The sequence below is a fragment of the Zerene cesonia genome, chromosome 11 (genome assembly GCF_012273895.1).
Source record: "Zerene cesonia ecotype Mississippi chromosome 11, Zerene_cesonia_1.1, whole genome shotgun sequence".
In the NCBI taxonomy this organism is placed as follows: domain Eukaryota; kingdom Metazoa; phylum Arthropoda; class Insecta; order Lepidoptera; family Pieridae; genus Zerene; species Zerene cesonia.
Window position 1 is genome coordinate 7,144,536 of NC_052112.1, and position 13,672 is coordinate 7,158,207.

The 13,672-nt window shown below is 32.0% G+C and overlaps 2 protein-coding genes across 2 annotated transcripts in view; both read left to right on the forward strand.

Annotated features, from left to right (window-relative positions):
• LOC119830098 overlaps positions 1–3,309 on the forward strand; it is an 8,171-nt gene extending 4,862 nt beyond the window's left edge. Inside the window, exons 4-6 of the mRNA XM_038352955.1 lie at positions 604–737; positions 1,032–2,323; positions 2,948–3,309. Coding sequence (XP_038208883.1) covers positions 604–737; positions 1,032–2,323; positions 2,948–3,149 — 1,628 coding nt within the window. The 3' untranslated portion in view covers positions 3,150–3,309. The remainder of the gene's footprint in view (positions 1–603; positions 738–1,031; positions 2,324–2,947) is intronic.
• A 5,048-nt stretch (positions 3,310–8,357) lies between these two features.
• On the forward strand, positions 8,358–10,879 carry LOC119830100 (juvenile hormone esterase-like). Its single transcript, XM_038352957.1, has 3 exons — positions 8,358–8,540; positions 9,100–10,376; positions 10,608–10,879. Exons 1-3 carry the CDS (start codon positions 8,358–8,360, stop codon positions 10,810–10,812), a joined length of 1,665 nt encoding a protein of 554 aa, XP_038208885.1. The 3' UTR covers positions 10,813–10,879.
• Positions 10,880–13,672: the final 2,793 nt, after the last annotated feature.

Here is a 13,672-nt window from a genome sequence, read left to right on the forward strand (position 1 = left end):
CGCGGGCGTGCCTCCCTCAGACCCCGCACCTCACCCCCTCAATAGAGGCTAATCGCTGAACTCACCTCGCCTTAAGTAAGACAGATGTACTAGCACATTATAGCTTTAGTAGAGATTGTCGAATGTAAACAAGTTGAAATATTAAATTAAATTTAATTTTCAGTTTTATATCATGGAAATGCTTAATAAATAAGAATAATTTTAAATAATTGAAAAAAATTGATCACGAGGGGGAATTCGTCCCCGCGTCTTTTCTTAAAATTTGCCTATTCCTTAAAAATGTCTCAGATTAAGTTCGGGTATTTATCTATTTGTCGTTTTTGTAATTTAAAAAATTTGGGACATGTCGCATGATATTTGTGATATATGTAGAATGATTTTCTAAAAATATTTGTTTATCAAACATCAGAGTGCATTCTAACGAAAATTATCTGATAAATCGACTTCTTATCTTTTATTTTTAAAGAATAAAATCTAATGTTTTTAAACATAATTATACAATCAATACTTATCTAAATTATTAGTGGAACTGAGTGTGCGTGTGTGTTGACATCATGAGGACAATATTGTTTTTTGTTATATGTTTATGTGCTTATATTAAAGGTGATGACAGTAACACGAAAGTAATTAAACTGGAACAAGGAAAAGTACGAGGATATTTGGACCCCGAGGGAGGGTTGTATTCATTTCACGGTATACCGTACGCTACGGCTCCTACCGGAAAAAATAGATTTAAGGTAAGCATTCTCAATCTTTTAGCGTGATTTAGCGTGATGGTGTAAGGTGAGAGTGAGAAGTGATTGAGAAATTATGAATGTATGTAGTTTTTGATTGAAATTCGATATAATCTGTTATTATGATTGAACTCTGACAAATATTTAACCTATTTATTTTGGTTAATTATATAATTATATTTGTAACATTGAATTTTTCATATTAATTACCACGATACTTAAATTTAAATTCTGTAATTATATTATACATTTGGCCGTTGAGCACTCAAATATTTTGATTCTACTTTTCCTTTTTAGGCGCCTCTCCCTGCACCAATTTGGTTAGAAACGTTAGATGCTAAAGACAAAGGAATTATTTGTCCTCAGATAGACTTTGATATATACCCGGATTCACTTAAACAAATAGAAAATTGTTTGATTGCAAATGTTTTTATACCAGACACTGACGAGAAAAATTTACCAGTTGTGGTCTACGTCCATGGAGGAGCATTTATCATGGGCCACGGAAATTTAGCCACGTATAAAAACCTAGTTCGCAGTAAGAAATTAATAGTAGTTTCTTTCAATTATCGTCTAGGAGCTCATGGATTTTTATGCCTTGGAACTGAAGACGTACCTGGAAATGCTGGAATGAAAGACCAAGTAACTCTTCTTAAGTGGGTCCAGAGAAACATTGTTAGCTTTGGCGGCAATCCTGATGATATTACAATAGCTGGCTATAGCGCTGGCTCTGCATCTGTAGACTTATTGATGCTTTCCAAAAGTGCGCAAGGTCTTTTCCATAAAGTAATTCCAGAAAGTGGGTCGAGTACAGCAATATTTAGTGTTCAAATAGAACCTATTGAAAATGCGAAAAAGTACGCGAGGTTGTTAAATTTTACAGATGTGAATAATTTCAGCGCGTTAGTGGAGTTTTATCAAACTATTCCATATGATGTGCTAAATTCAGTAAATAGACAGGATTATTTTGATGGCTACGATTTTGCGTTGCTCTTTTCCCCGTGTATCGAACGCAAAACCCGCGAAGAACCTTTCTTAACAGATCAACCTGTAAATATTATAAAGAGTGGAAATTATAGAATGCTGCCTATGCTTTATGGATTTGCAAATATGGAGGGTCTTTATCGTGTTAGTGTGTTTGACCAGTGGCGTAAGGAAATGTCCGAAAACTTTGCGAAGTTCTTACCAGCAGATCTGAAATTTGGAGATATTGACGAAAAAGTAGCTATAGCGAATAAGATCAAAGAGTTTTATTTTGGAAATAAGCCTATCGATGGCGATCAAGTAATAAATTACATTAATTACTTTACTGACGTGATTTTTGCTTATCCAACTATGAGAGCCATAAAACTGTATTATGAAGCTGGTCACAGGAGTATATATCTCTATGAATATTCCTTTGTTCACGACGATGATCCTATTATCCCTCACGCGAACGCGGCGAACCGCGGCGCGGATCATTGTGCTCAAACAAATGCTGTTATGGATGGTCTTAACATAACACACCATACGGAGTTATCAATCTCTGAAGAATTGAAGGAGATGAAAAAAATAATGCGAGAGATTTGGACAAATTTCATAACAACAGGGTAAGTTAGATTTTGTTATATATTATTAAACAAAAATAAGTTTTCAGTCGTTCCAATTGCGTAGTCGTTGCTAAACCTATGTCTATATTTACGTATAAGCCAGATAACCTAGCTAATATCTTTGTAACTACTAAAACAACAAAACGTCTTTTAACTGAGAGCATAGGCAAATCTATGAATAAAAGTTAATATTATTAAATAATGTGTTAACGTTGTAGCAAAATGATGTGCTTTAGCGGCATACGTGATGTTCTTAGCCTAAATCATAGGTTACTAAATAGTTACTTCTAAATTGTCAAATCTTATTTTTTTATGTGGACAATATAATATTAAGGCATTATAATGATTTATAACAATTTTATTTTTGATCTAGACGTGAATAAAAAATGCCACATTCGATATAGCATTTTTTTTTTCTAATAGACAAAACTGAAAAGTATTCGAGTTTCTCAGTATTCAGTGTATAGTGTTATGTTATCTATGTGTACCAATAAATGTAAAGATTATGAGATAATGTACTGTGTAGTGTGAATATTTTACTCTTAATTATCCAATAGGGTAAATTTTTAATGATATACAAGAATACCATTTAGAAGTTCAATGCATAACGTTTTTTTTTTATAGTGAACCGGTCCCCAAAGGATCGGAATTACCAGCGTGGCCTCCAGTAGACAAGGATGGGTCTCCACACATGGCCCTCAATTTACCTCTAGAACTAAAAGGAGCCTTACATAAAGATCGCACTCAATTATGGGAAGAGATTTATAGCAAGTACTATCGTCATAGTTCCCCGCCTGCTCCACCCGTAGAACATACCGAACTTTAATAATATACTCGAAATTGAAGTGTTTTATATTAAGGAGAAATATAAATCATTCTGAGGAATATATAAGTATCATTTTCATTATCATTTCAAAAATGATAATAATATAAGTGTAATCACTTAACAGGGTCGTTAGTAACCAAGAATTTAACCTTGTATGAAGGAAGGTTATGAATTAAATATATGTTCAAAACTTCAACTTAATCTAGATTTACTAGAGTTTTACTTAAAAAATTAATCGCAATTTTTGCAATAGTAATATTTAGTACAAAGCATGATTAGTTTAACAAGAAAATCCATTTCAATCCATTAAATAAATGTATCCGATGACTTCATGCCATAGAACAAAGATTTTACCCGTCTAGGACGTCGACCCTGAAGCCTCAGTCGGAAAGAAATATAATATTTCACACACAATATTAACAGAAGGGGTTGGTTACTTGTATGTTCAAGTCTAGTGTCCTATAAACGCATCCGTGTATGAGCAAACTACGACTCACTTGGTATCTGATGTGTCGTGAATGAACAATTCACACTTTGCTGGATGCTGAAGCAGATATAGTGCCCCCCTTCCCATAACCCACATTTGTTATGACGGTGAATGAAACAGAATTAAATAGCAATTTAACTTTCGTATGAACATGACAACATTTAACTACGCTACTTTCTTCTACTTAGTCGAAGTAGTTTATGTATTTTCTACTTTTAGAGAAAAAAAATGCGGAATAATCGTTTTAAAAATTTCGTTATTAAGAATTGTTGTATATAAATAATGAGAGTATTTAATATTTATTATTCTATGAAAGTAATTTAATCTAATCTTGTTTTTATTTTAGAATTTTTAAATCGTAATTATAATTAAAGGCAATTGAAATGAGGATTGGTACTTAAAGCATAGCTTTATGAAAATCGATTTCGATACAGTAGTAGTAAAGAATTAAAGATATTTTGTTTCCTAAAATTTGTTGGCCCCTTTGAGATTTCACGCACTTATTGTGCCGGTTCATCCATGCGTGTGGGATCTGATCAAAGTTTGCCAGTTCGCGTAATCCCAGCGCCCTCCTCACAGCGCTAAGTTTGTTCAAATAGGTTTACATAGCAGTAGAACGAATTTATGTTACTTATTTTAAAACAAAGCCCGTACTATGGACATTCGCTGAAACGAATCTAGATTTTTCTAGATGAACAATGTTTGACGTGGAATATTGGGAAGCGTGTTGACGTATGGATTGATAAATAATTATTGATTCTAAAATGAAAATAGACAAATATTAGAAAATGTCAATAAATATTGTAGATACTAGTGATCCAACTCGCCTTCACATAGGCGCATTTATTCATGTTATATTCTTTATATATAAACTTTCCTCTCCGATATGTCTATTACAAAAAAATGCATAAAACTGTGACGAACTGATTCTATTTTATACGTACTATGTAGTGATAATAAATAAGTATCCAATCAAAATGCGAAAAAAAGATAGGTAAGAAGTTCACTGATACCTACTAAATCGAAATAACTAACAAACAAACTTGACAGATTTATCGATATGTATACTGATAGAGAATAATATTCATATTGATATTCTTTGAACATACAGACATTATATCACAATAAAATACAGATAAACGTAATAATGATTATTATTCCTTTACATAAAATGGACAAATTGTAAGGTCCGTAGTAGCGGATGGGCAACTCAATCCCAAACAATAATATTGTTTTGCCGTAACTCTGTAGCGACCTATACGCAATTATCTCTAAGCTTTATATTGCAGAGATATTGAGACTGGGATGAAAAAGCTAAGCCGCTTCCACGAGTCTTATCTTTTTTATTTTATAACGTGATATTGAAGTGATTATCGATAAAATGTTATTTTTGCTGAGATTGCCAAGTCACGGTAATAATGCAAGAAAAGATTTATAATATTGATGCCATGATATTATATGGATAGAAAAATGATAAATAAAAAATACACAAATGATTTTGTGTTATCACTACATAGTATAAAACAAAGTCGCTTTCTCTTTTCTCTATGTCCCTATGTATGCTTAAATCTTTAAAACTAAACGGATTTAGATGTTTTTTTTAATAGATAGAGTCATTCAAGAAGAAGGTTTATATCTATGATAACATCTATTAAACTACTCCGAATTAATGCGTGCAAGCCGCCAGTAAAAGCTAGCTACTAAACTATAAAATTTACTACAAAGAATAAGGAGGAAAATGACCCAATACAGATATCACATAGTAAAGGTTCATAACATATAATTGTAATACATTTAATTTTCTTATTACCTAGTAGGTACCTTTTGTACTTAGGTTATGATATTGTTTTTATTTAATGTGTGTATAACAAATTGTTGTCAGCTAATTTCTTAATTATTTACTAAAATACCTATGCATTATCGAAGGTCAACGATGACGAAATGAAATTAGACATTTTAAATCCACATTAACCTTTCTAACGTAAAAAAATATAGTGTGAACATATAGAAATTAAAAACTTTTTAACGGATTATAAACGCGATTTATTCATTATATTATTAACCCGACGTTTCGAACACTTTACAGCGAGCGTGGTCACGGGGAGACTCACTCTTGGTGTCTGTAATTTCTAAATGTATAATACTCGCGTAAAATCAATTACAAGAAAATACTAGTGTGAACGTATATATTTTAATAATATTTTACACGTACACAATAACATCGACTTACATACAAGAGTAGGAAATAGACATTGTTATGACATGAGGAACAGAAATAAAATTAAAGTGACTGTTTTCCGGCTCAGTAAAGTAAATAATTCATTTATGGGTATACGCTTCTACAATAGAATTCCTCAAAGTATTAAATCGTTTAGTAGTGCTAAATTCAAAAACCATTAAAAATTTAATAGTTCAGACAGCCTATTATAACATTAATGAATATATGGAAGATGACAATGCATGGAATGTTATCGCTTAAAAACCACAGGACATTTCTTTGGCATCATTGTTATGCACATATTACATAATATTATGTAGAACTAAAATGTAAAATTGATTTTTATTTTAAAAGAGCAACTACAGAGTTTCTTGCCGGCTCTTCTCTGTGGAAACTACTTATTAAACCGATGGTAAATGTTAAAACTGTATAAAATGAAAGTCTAATTGAATAAATAAATGAGTTTGAGTTTGAGTTTAAAACGTACGTTTGTACCTGTGTCTGCCAAAAGTTTCATTGTCGGAATATTTTTGTAACTCAACCGCCATTTAAATCTATTGCAAATTTCCTGCACCGAGAGTGTCATGGAGAGTGCTTTACCGGGAGTTTTCCATGCCATTTCACGCTATAAATTTGAATTTCGTGTTAAAAACTGCAGCATAGACACTTAGTTACAACACTTGGCACATGCCGGTAGTTGGTACTCTGATGCATGAATATGAATATCACGTAAGCAAATTTATGCCTTTATATTTGGACTGGGAGCAGCTGAAGCCTTGTTTTGGCAACCGTATTTAGTACTTCGTGAGCTATAAAAGTTGATCTATTTACCATATTTAAAACTTGTATGACATAGGTTCACTTTTGGTCTGCCAGCGTGTGGAAATTGCTTATGTTGGATGATTTTTCAATGTGTCATTAAAGTCTCACCTTTATGTCAAAGGATGTTGTAATCTCTATATTAATATTATAAAGCTGAAGAGTTTGTTTGTTTGTTTGAACGCGCTAATCTTAGGAACGGTCCGATTTGAAAAAAATATTTCAGTGTTAGATAGCCCATATATTGAGGAAGGCTATATATATAGGCTATATATGGACCACGGACGAAGCCAGAGCGGACCGCTAGTTATTAATAAGTGAGCCGTATGATTTTAGGCACAGGCGTAATTAAACTTGTAACATTTAATAATCTGTCTATTCAAATTTTTATTGCACTCACAACTATTTGGGATAAATTAAATTACCTTAAAGAGAGAAAATTATAACTAGAATATGAACTCAAGACAATACTATTGTAACAAATATTTGCATAGAAAACACACACACCTAACAACCAAACCTGAAAGTATGATTGTGTATTTTGCAAAATTAATCCAGACATTATAAATGTACAACATCGCAAATAGGTTTTCCTGATTCAGCTGTACTCCTGTGACCCTCTGGGGCTAAGACGTTTGCAGGCAACAAAAATTATTTGCGACTTTAGCAAAATAATTCTCGGGAGATAGAAAACCCTCATCAAAACGCTGTTTTAACCTAAAGCTTGCTTTGGCGAAACAAATTCTTGTCGCTTAGCGAAAACTTCAGTTAATGGGGAATCCATGAATCCAGCAACTTTATAAAAGATAAAGCTTCTTTAATTGAGTCTATTTTTGATTGGTTTTTAATTTGATTTCTAGGATATAAAGGAAATAATAAATCGTTTGTAGCTTAAACACGAATATAATTTGTAAATGTTCTGATGATTTAACATTAAAAATGTGCATAATATTGATGTTAATAATATTTAAATAAAATAGAAGTTTCTTATAAAAAATTACTTTTTATAAATTTTATGATCTGAATTGACAGAAGAGGCCTGGTTTGGAAATTCGATTATTTAAACATAATAAAAAACTGTCTAAACAGGAACAAGATTTAAAAAACTAAATTTGCTCCTTTTTATCGAATATTAAAAAGAAATAGACTATATACTACCTAGAAATCTACATTCTATATACTTCCGCCATTTAAATTTTAAACCATGTTTTATGCTAGAAACAAGAAAAACAGAAGCTATAAGACTGCTGCGACTTAATTAGATAATTTAACATATTTAGTCGAAAAGCGCATCATTTAAATGAATTTGATGATGATTTTTATTAGGTATAGTTCCGTACCTAATAAAACGGACATATTTATTGTAGTTACTCTTTTTAGCTTATTTTAGAACCTTAGTGAAGCACGTGACCGTTTTTTGTGAGTTGCAAAATGGAATAAGATCTTTATAAAAATTAAAAATCCTATAGAAAAAAAAAACGTGGAGTGCAACAACATATATATAATATGTGTACTAAATGGACGAGTTAAAATATCTTATCTTAATGTTGACGTCTGAATAATACTTAATAATATAGTAGGCATATATATCTACCTAGACAGTTTATCATATGACATGTAATTTATATCTTTATAAAACATAAAGTGAACTAAGTAGTAGTGTTACTTCGAGTCGAGTGGAGCAATGTGGAAATTATTGATTGCTGTATTATTTTTTTCGGTCGTTTCGATAAGTCATGGCCTCGAATCGCGTGTTGTGGATACTGAGCAGGGTCCTGTGAGAGGATACAGGGATTCCGATAACGGTTTGTTTGCTTTCTATAGCATCCCCTATGCAAAAGCCCCCAGCGGCCGTCAGAGATTTAAGGTAAAATTTGACCCATTAAAATACATAATATTGTAACTTGCGATAAGTTTGCTAGAAAAAAAATAAAGAAGTATAATTTATATTAAATACACACGTATGTATAATTTTTATACAAATCCAAGTCCTTTTCTTACAATTTAAATCCTATACACTACCTATTACAAAACGTCAATGACCTATGATTAAAACAAATAACAAAAAAGCAATAGATAGTTAAAACTAGGTTCGGTTTATTATTATTTCGTCTTATTGTTATTGGAACGTTCATAGTACATTATAAACAATAGATAAATTACTTTAAAATGATTAATAAATCCAAATACATCCTACATTTTAAATATTTTTCATTTAAATTAATTTTCATTTTGACTATTTATTGAAATTTTAAACAACAAGAATACGTGGAATAAATTATTATAGTCATAACAAGTCTTGAAGTATGCAAGTCATGAAATTTAATATGTTTGTAGTTTACCAGTTTTTGCTTTCTTGTAGAACATTTTCAATGCAAATATTTCGTTATGTCTAGAATAATCAATAAACCAATAACTGTTTTCAGGCTCCATTACCAGCGGCAGCCCGGACAGGAATATTTGAGGCAGTAGATAAAGGTATAATATGTCCTCAAATGGCTATGTCACCAATGCTACAGCAACCTCTATTAATGACAGAAGATTGTCTGATTGCTAATATATTTGTACCAGACACAACGAAGGATAATCTTCCAGTTGTTGTTTACGTTCACGGAGGAGGTTATATACTGGGTTATGGAAATTTGTTCCTTCATAAAAATTTGGTCAAATCCAAAGAAGTAATTGTCGTCAACTTCAACTATCGTCTTGGAGCTCATGGATTTTTGTGCATGGGAACAGAAGATATTCCTGGAAATGCTGGCATGAAAGACCAAGTAGCTTTGTTGCGTTGGGTCAAGAAAAATATAAAGAATTTTGGGGGCGATCCCGATGATGTAACTATCGCTGGCTATAGCGCTGGTGCTTCGTCTGTTGATTTACTCATGTTATCAAAAATGACTAAAGGATTATTTACGAAAGTTATTCCAGAAAGTGGCGCAAACTCGGCCGCTTGGAGTGTTCAAACAGATCCCATAGCGGTTGCTAAAGAATACGCTAGGTCCCTCGATTTTTCAAACGTTGATGACTTTTATGCGCTTGAAGAATTTTACAAGACTATTTCATATGAAATATTGTCTTCAAAATTAACTCTTAACCGAACAAATTCGGTATTTTTGTTTAGTCCATGTGTTGAACGAAATACAGAAGGAGAAGAATTTCTTATTGATTCTCCAGTAAATATACTCAAAAATGGTAACTATATGAAGTTACCAATGCTCTATGGATTTGCAAATATGGAAGGCTTATTACGTGAAGTTTTATTCACAGAATGGAAGGAAAGGATGAACAATCAATTTGCTGATTTCTTGCCACCAGATCTGCAATTTGAAAGCGAAAAGGACAAGAATGATGTGATAAATAAAATAAAGAAGTTTTATTTCGGGGATGGTCAAGTTGATGATGGAAAAGTTTTAAAGTATATTGACTTTTTTTCTGACTTACTTTTTACGTATAGTACATTGAGATCAGTGAAACTTCACGTGGAAGCTGGTAATGATAAAATTTACTTGTATGAATATTCGTTTGTAGATGACGACACACCCCTTGTTTTACATACAAATGTCCGTGGTGCTACACATTGTGCGCAATCAATGGACGTATCAGATGGGAATTTTACTCATCCCGATGAAAACGTCATGACTAAAGACCATAGAGATATGAAAAAGTTACTTCGCGATATATGGTATAACTTCTTAAAAATGGGGTATGGAACTTTGTTGTACTTTTCTTATGCTTAAGTTTAGTTATTTGATTTTGATGAGATTTAACAATGAGCGTATGCAAAATAACTTTCACGTTTAGAAATAATAAATAAATTTCCTTTTTTAATTTAATTGTCCCATGATATTGTAACGTATTCTACGTGGATCCGTACCGCAGTGGTCTATACCATATAGTCATCTTGACTTGTGCTCAATGATAATTTGTATTTCAGAATGCCTGTACCTGAAGGGTCGGACTTGCCAGCTTGGCCGGCGGTGGGGAAGGACTGGTCTCCCCACATGAATATTAATATCCCCATGAAGCTCGGGGGATCGTTGTTGAAGGAGAGAACATTATTTTGGGATGAGATCTATGAAAAACACTACCGTCAACCATCACCACCGCCACCACCACCTCAACGGCGAATTGAGCTTTAAAACGTAATAAATTGTGATTCTTCGTGAGATGTATATGATAATTAATGATTTGTAATAGAAAATGTCTAATGGCAATTCTCATCATCTGTCATCTCTTTTTTATTATATAAATAATAATAATATAAGATTTGTTTACTTTAATAATATCAACAGGTTCAATTACTGGCTAGAAATATTGATTTTTCTGATGCTGGAATTTTAGTTTTCATCTAAATTGGCGCCGTGACACCGTTTAATGTTTTCGGTATTCCTTATAGTTTCGGATTTCGCCTATCACACCTAGCTGGAAAATTTATTTCATTCATCGAAGAAGTATGTATTGAAGGTTGCCTGGTAGAGATGACTTAAAACTACAAAGCCGCCGCAAAATAAATACATGAATAAATAAATATAACGATTCGCATTTAAAATGACTTTCGTAAACATAAAACTGCCTGTATTATCTAAATTTCAAATGTGATTCTTTCCAATTATTATTATTTTCAAACATAAATTTCAAGACATTATTGAACGATTAGCGCACTACGTCAGTAAGTAGTTACTAGTTAGATAAAATTGTTTGTTTTGTTTTGCCTCGTCATGATGATCGGCAAATTTAAGTTATTATTATATTAATTTTTTTATTTAGTAACATTATGAATAATTTAACTAGTCATTTCATGTACTTAATTTATTTGTTATGTGTATTTTTCTTATTGCCTGAGGAATTAGGTATATAACAAGAATTAAGAAGATTTACATCCATATCAATTATATAGAATTGATAAGTACAGGGGACAAAATAATATAAGGAATAGAGAGCTCGGACATAGCTCATCATAATTTTTTAATTTAAAACAAAAAAACTCACGTTTTCGCTTCAATTCACATTTTATATATATTTATTTACGCTTCCACAAAACTGTGTGATTAATTCTATAGAATAAACAACTTTATTAAAGGGTCTCTCAGCTCTCTGATGAACTGAATGTATTCGAACAATGAACTTCTCTAAGATAAAGTGACTTAATTAACTTTCGAAGGTTTCACAATAATTAACTTAGAGATAAGCCGTCGGCGAGAGTTTGGCTTAACTGAAAAAGATTTGAGAAGCGATTTATCTATAGATAAATAAACGGATTTTATAGAAAGATCACCTATAGATATTTATAAGATATTTATAACATAAAGATGACTAATATAATGCTAAAGCTAGTCTTAAAGCTAAAAGAAAAGTATAAACTAAGCTCAGTAGTCTACAATAGAAAAGTCGGATGTTGAATGATCGACTGAACGAGCATGCAGGAATTAAATTGATTTTGTAATATATCTGGGCAGTGTAGACTATCCACATCAGCACTGACGATGAAAGAAAACATTGTGAGGAAACCAACGTTCGACCACATGTAACATCTGCCAGCCTGCTCTTGGCCAGCGTGGTGGATTATGGTTTGAACTCTCAGATATCCGTGTCTCTGCAGTTGAATCATATATGGGCTGATGATGTAACAATGATGGAAGTCTTCGTCATCAAAGCATTAATATCATAATTATATTTATTTTAAATAAATATTCTATTGAACAATATAAATATTAAGTGCTCAAGCATTTATTCGAAAAGGAATATATTTATGAAACAATTTGACCTTTCCTGCTTTTTTAAATTTCGTAAACACATTTTGTTAACTGTTAGAACGAAACTTTAGCTAAGGGAAACTGAAACACATTTTGGTATCACATACGGTACCTGATTTATCACTTCGGTAACTAAAACAAAGGCAACCGTTATTTGTGATGTTATCTGGAAATTGTTACTATTTTAATGCTGGGAGCTAGTTCTCTCGTTTCTCTTAAACGATTTTTTGTGAAAATTTACCTATCTACGAATAACATTTTATTTAAGTAACGTTATGTCAAATGTTTTAAATAAGATATGTAATAACATTAAATAAAAAAATGTGCAGGTAAATTCAATGATATTGAGTATATAACGTAATATAAGAGATTATATTTTACCTATAAGTTAAGCACCAGTCACAATATATTTAAATTAAAAATATTGTCATCGCCTAAAACGTTTTTAAAAAAATTTTAAGCGCATTTATAAAATATCCATAATATTCTGAGTAGCGCAAGTATTAAACTATATTTATTTAATGGCTTAAAGACGTAAATAATTCGAATCCTCTTTATTCATTATGGAGGGCGGAGGCGTTTGACAAATATTGTTATAGCACTAAACCCCGGCTCATATTTTATCGTCTGCAAGTATTGCTTTCATTGTTATCCACTTTTCGCTATTTATCGCTCCCGCTGGATATAGCTATCGTGTTTTACAATAAATCTTGAGAAGGAACCTGCGTGTCGCTTTACTGTATTAACCCATCCACTTTTGTTGTGGGTATTTTCGTGAGATTGGTTTCAGTATTACCCTGTTTTGTTGGGATGGAGTCCTCGGTTTACTCAGTTGTATAAATTTCATTCCAAAATCGATGAAGTGAGTTACGTGTGGATAGATAGATAGTTTTCGTATATTTTTTTTTTTGCTTCAGTGTACATTAATTTTTACACTTGAAATCTTTTTTTTGCGTTAAGTACTAAATATTCTGGATTTGGCAGTAGAAATGGGCCAAATATTGTGGATATGTGACTTATAATATTTATCGCTTGGATTACCTACACCTGCACCATACCTCTGACTAATATTGTATTGTATTATTTTGTCTTGTAATGTCTTGTATTGTACTATCTGCGCCTCTAGCACACCGTACAAAATGATTAACTTTAATATATCATTACACAATGTATGTAACTCAAACGCATTATATAGGAAGAACTGCTTTTGTTTTCCCCAGGTAGGAAATAACAAAGTCGGTCAAGT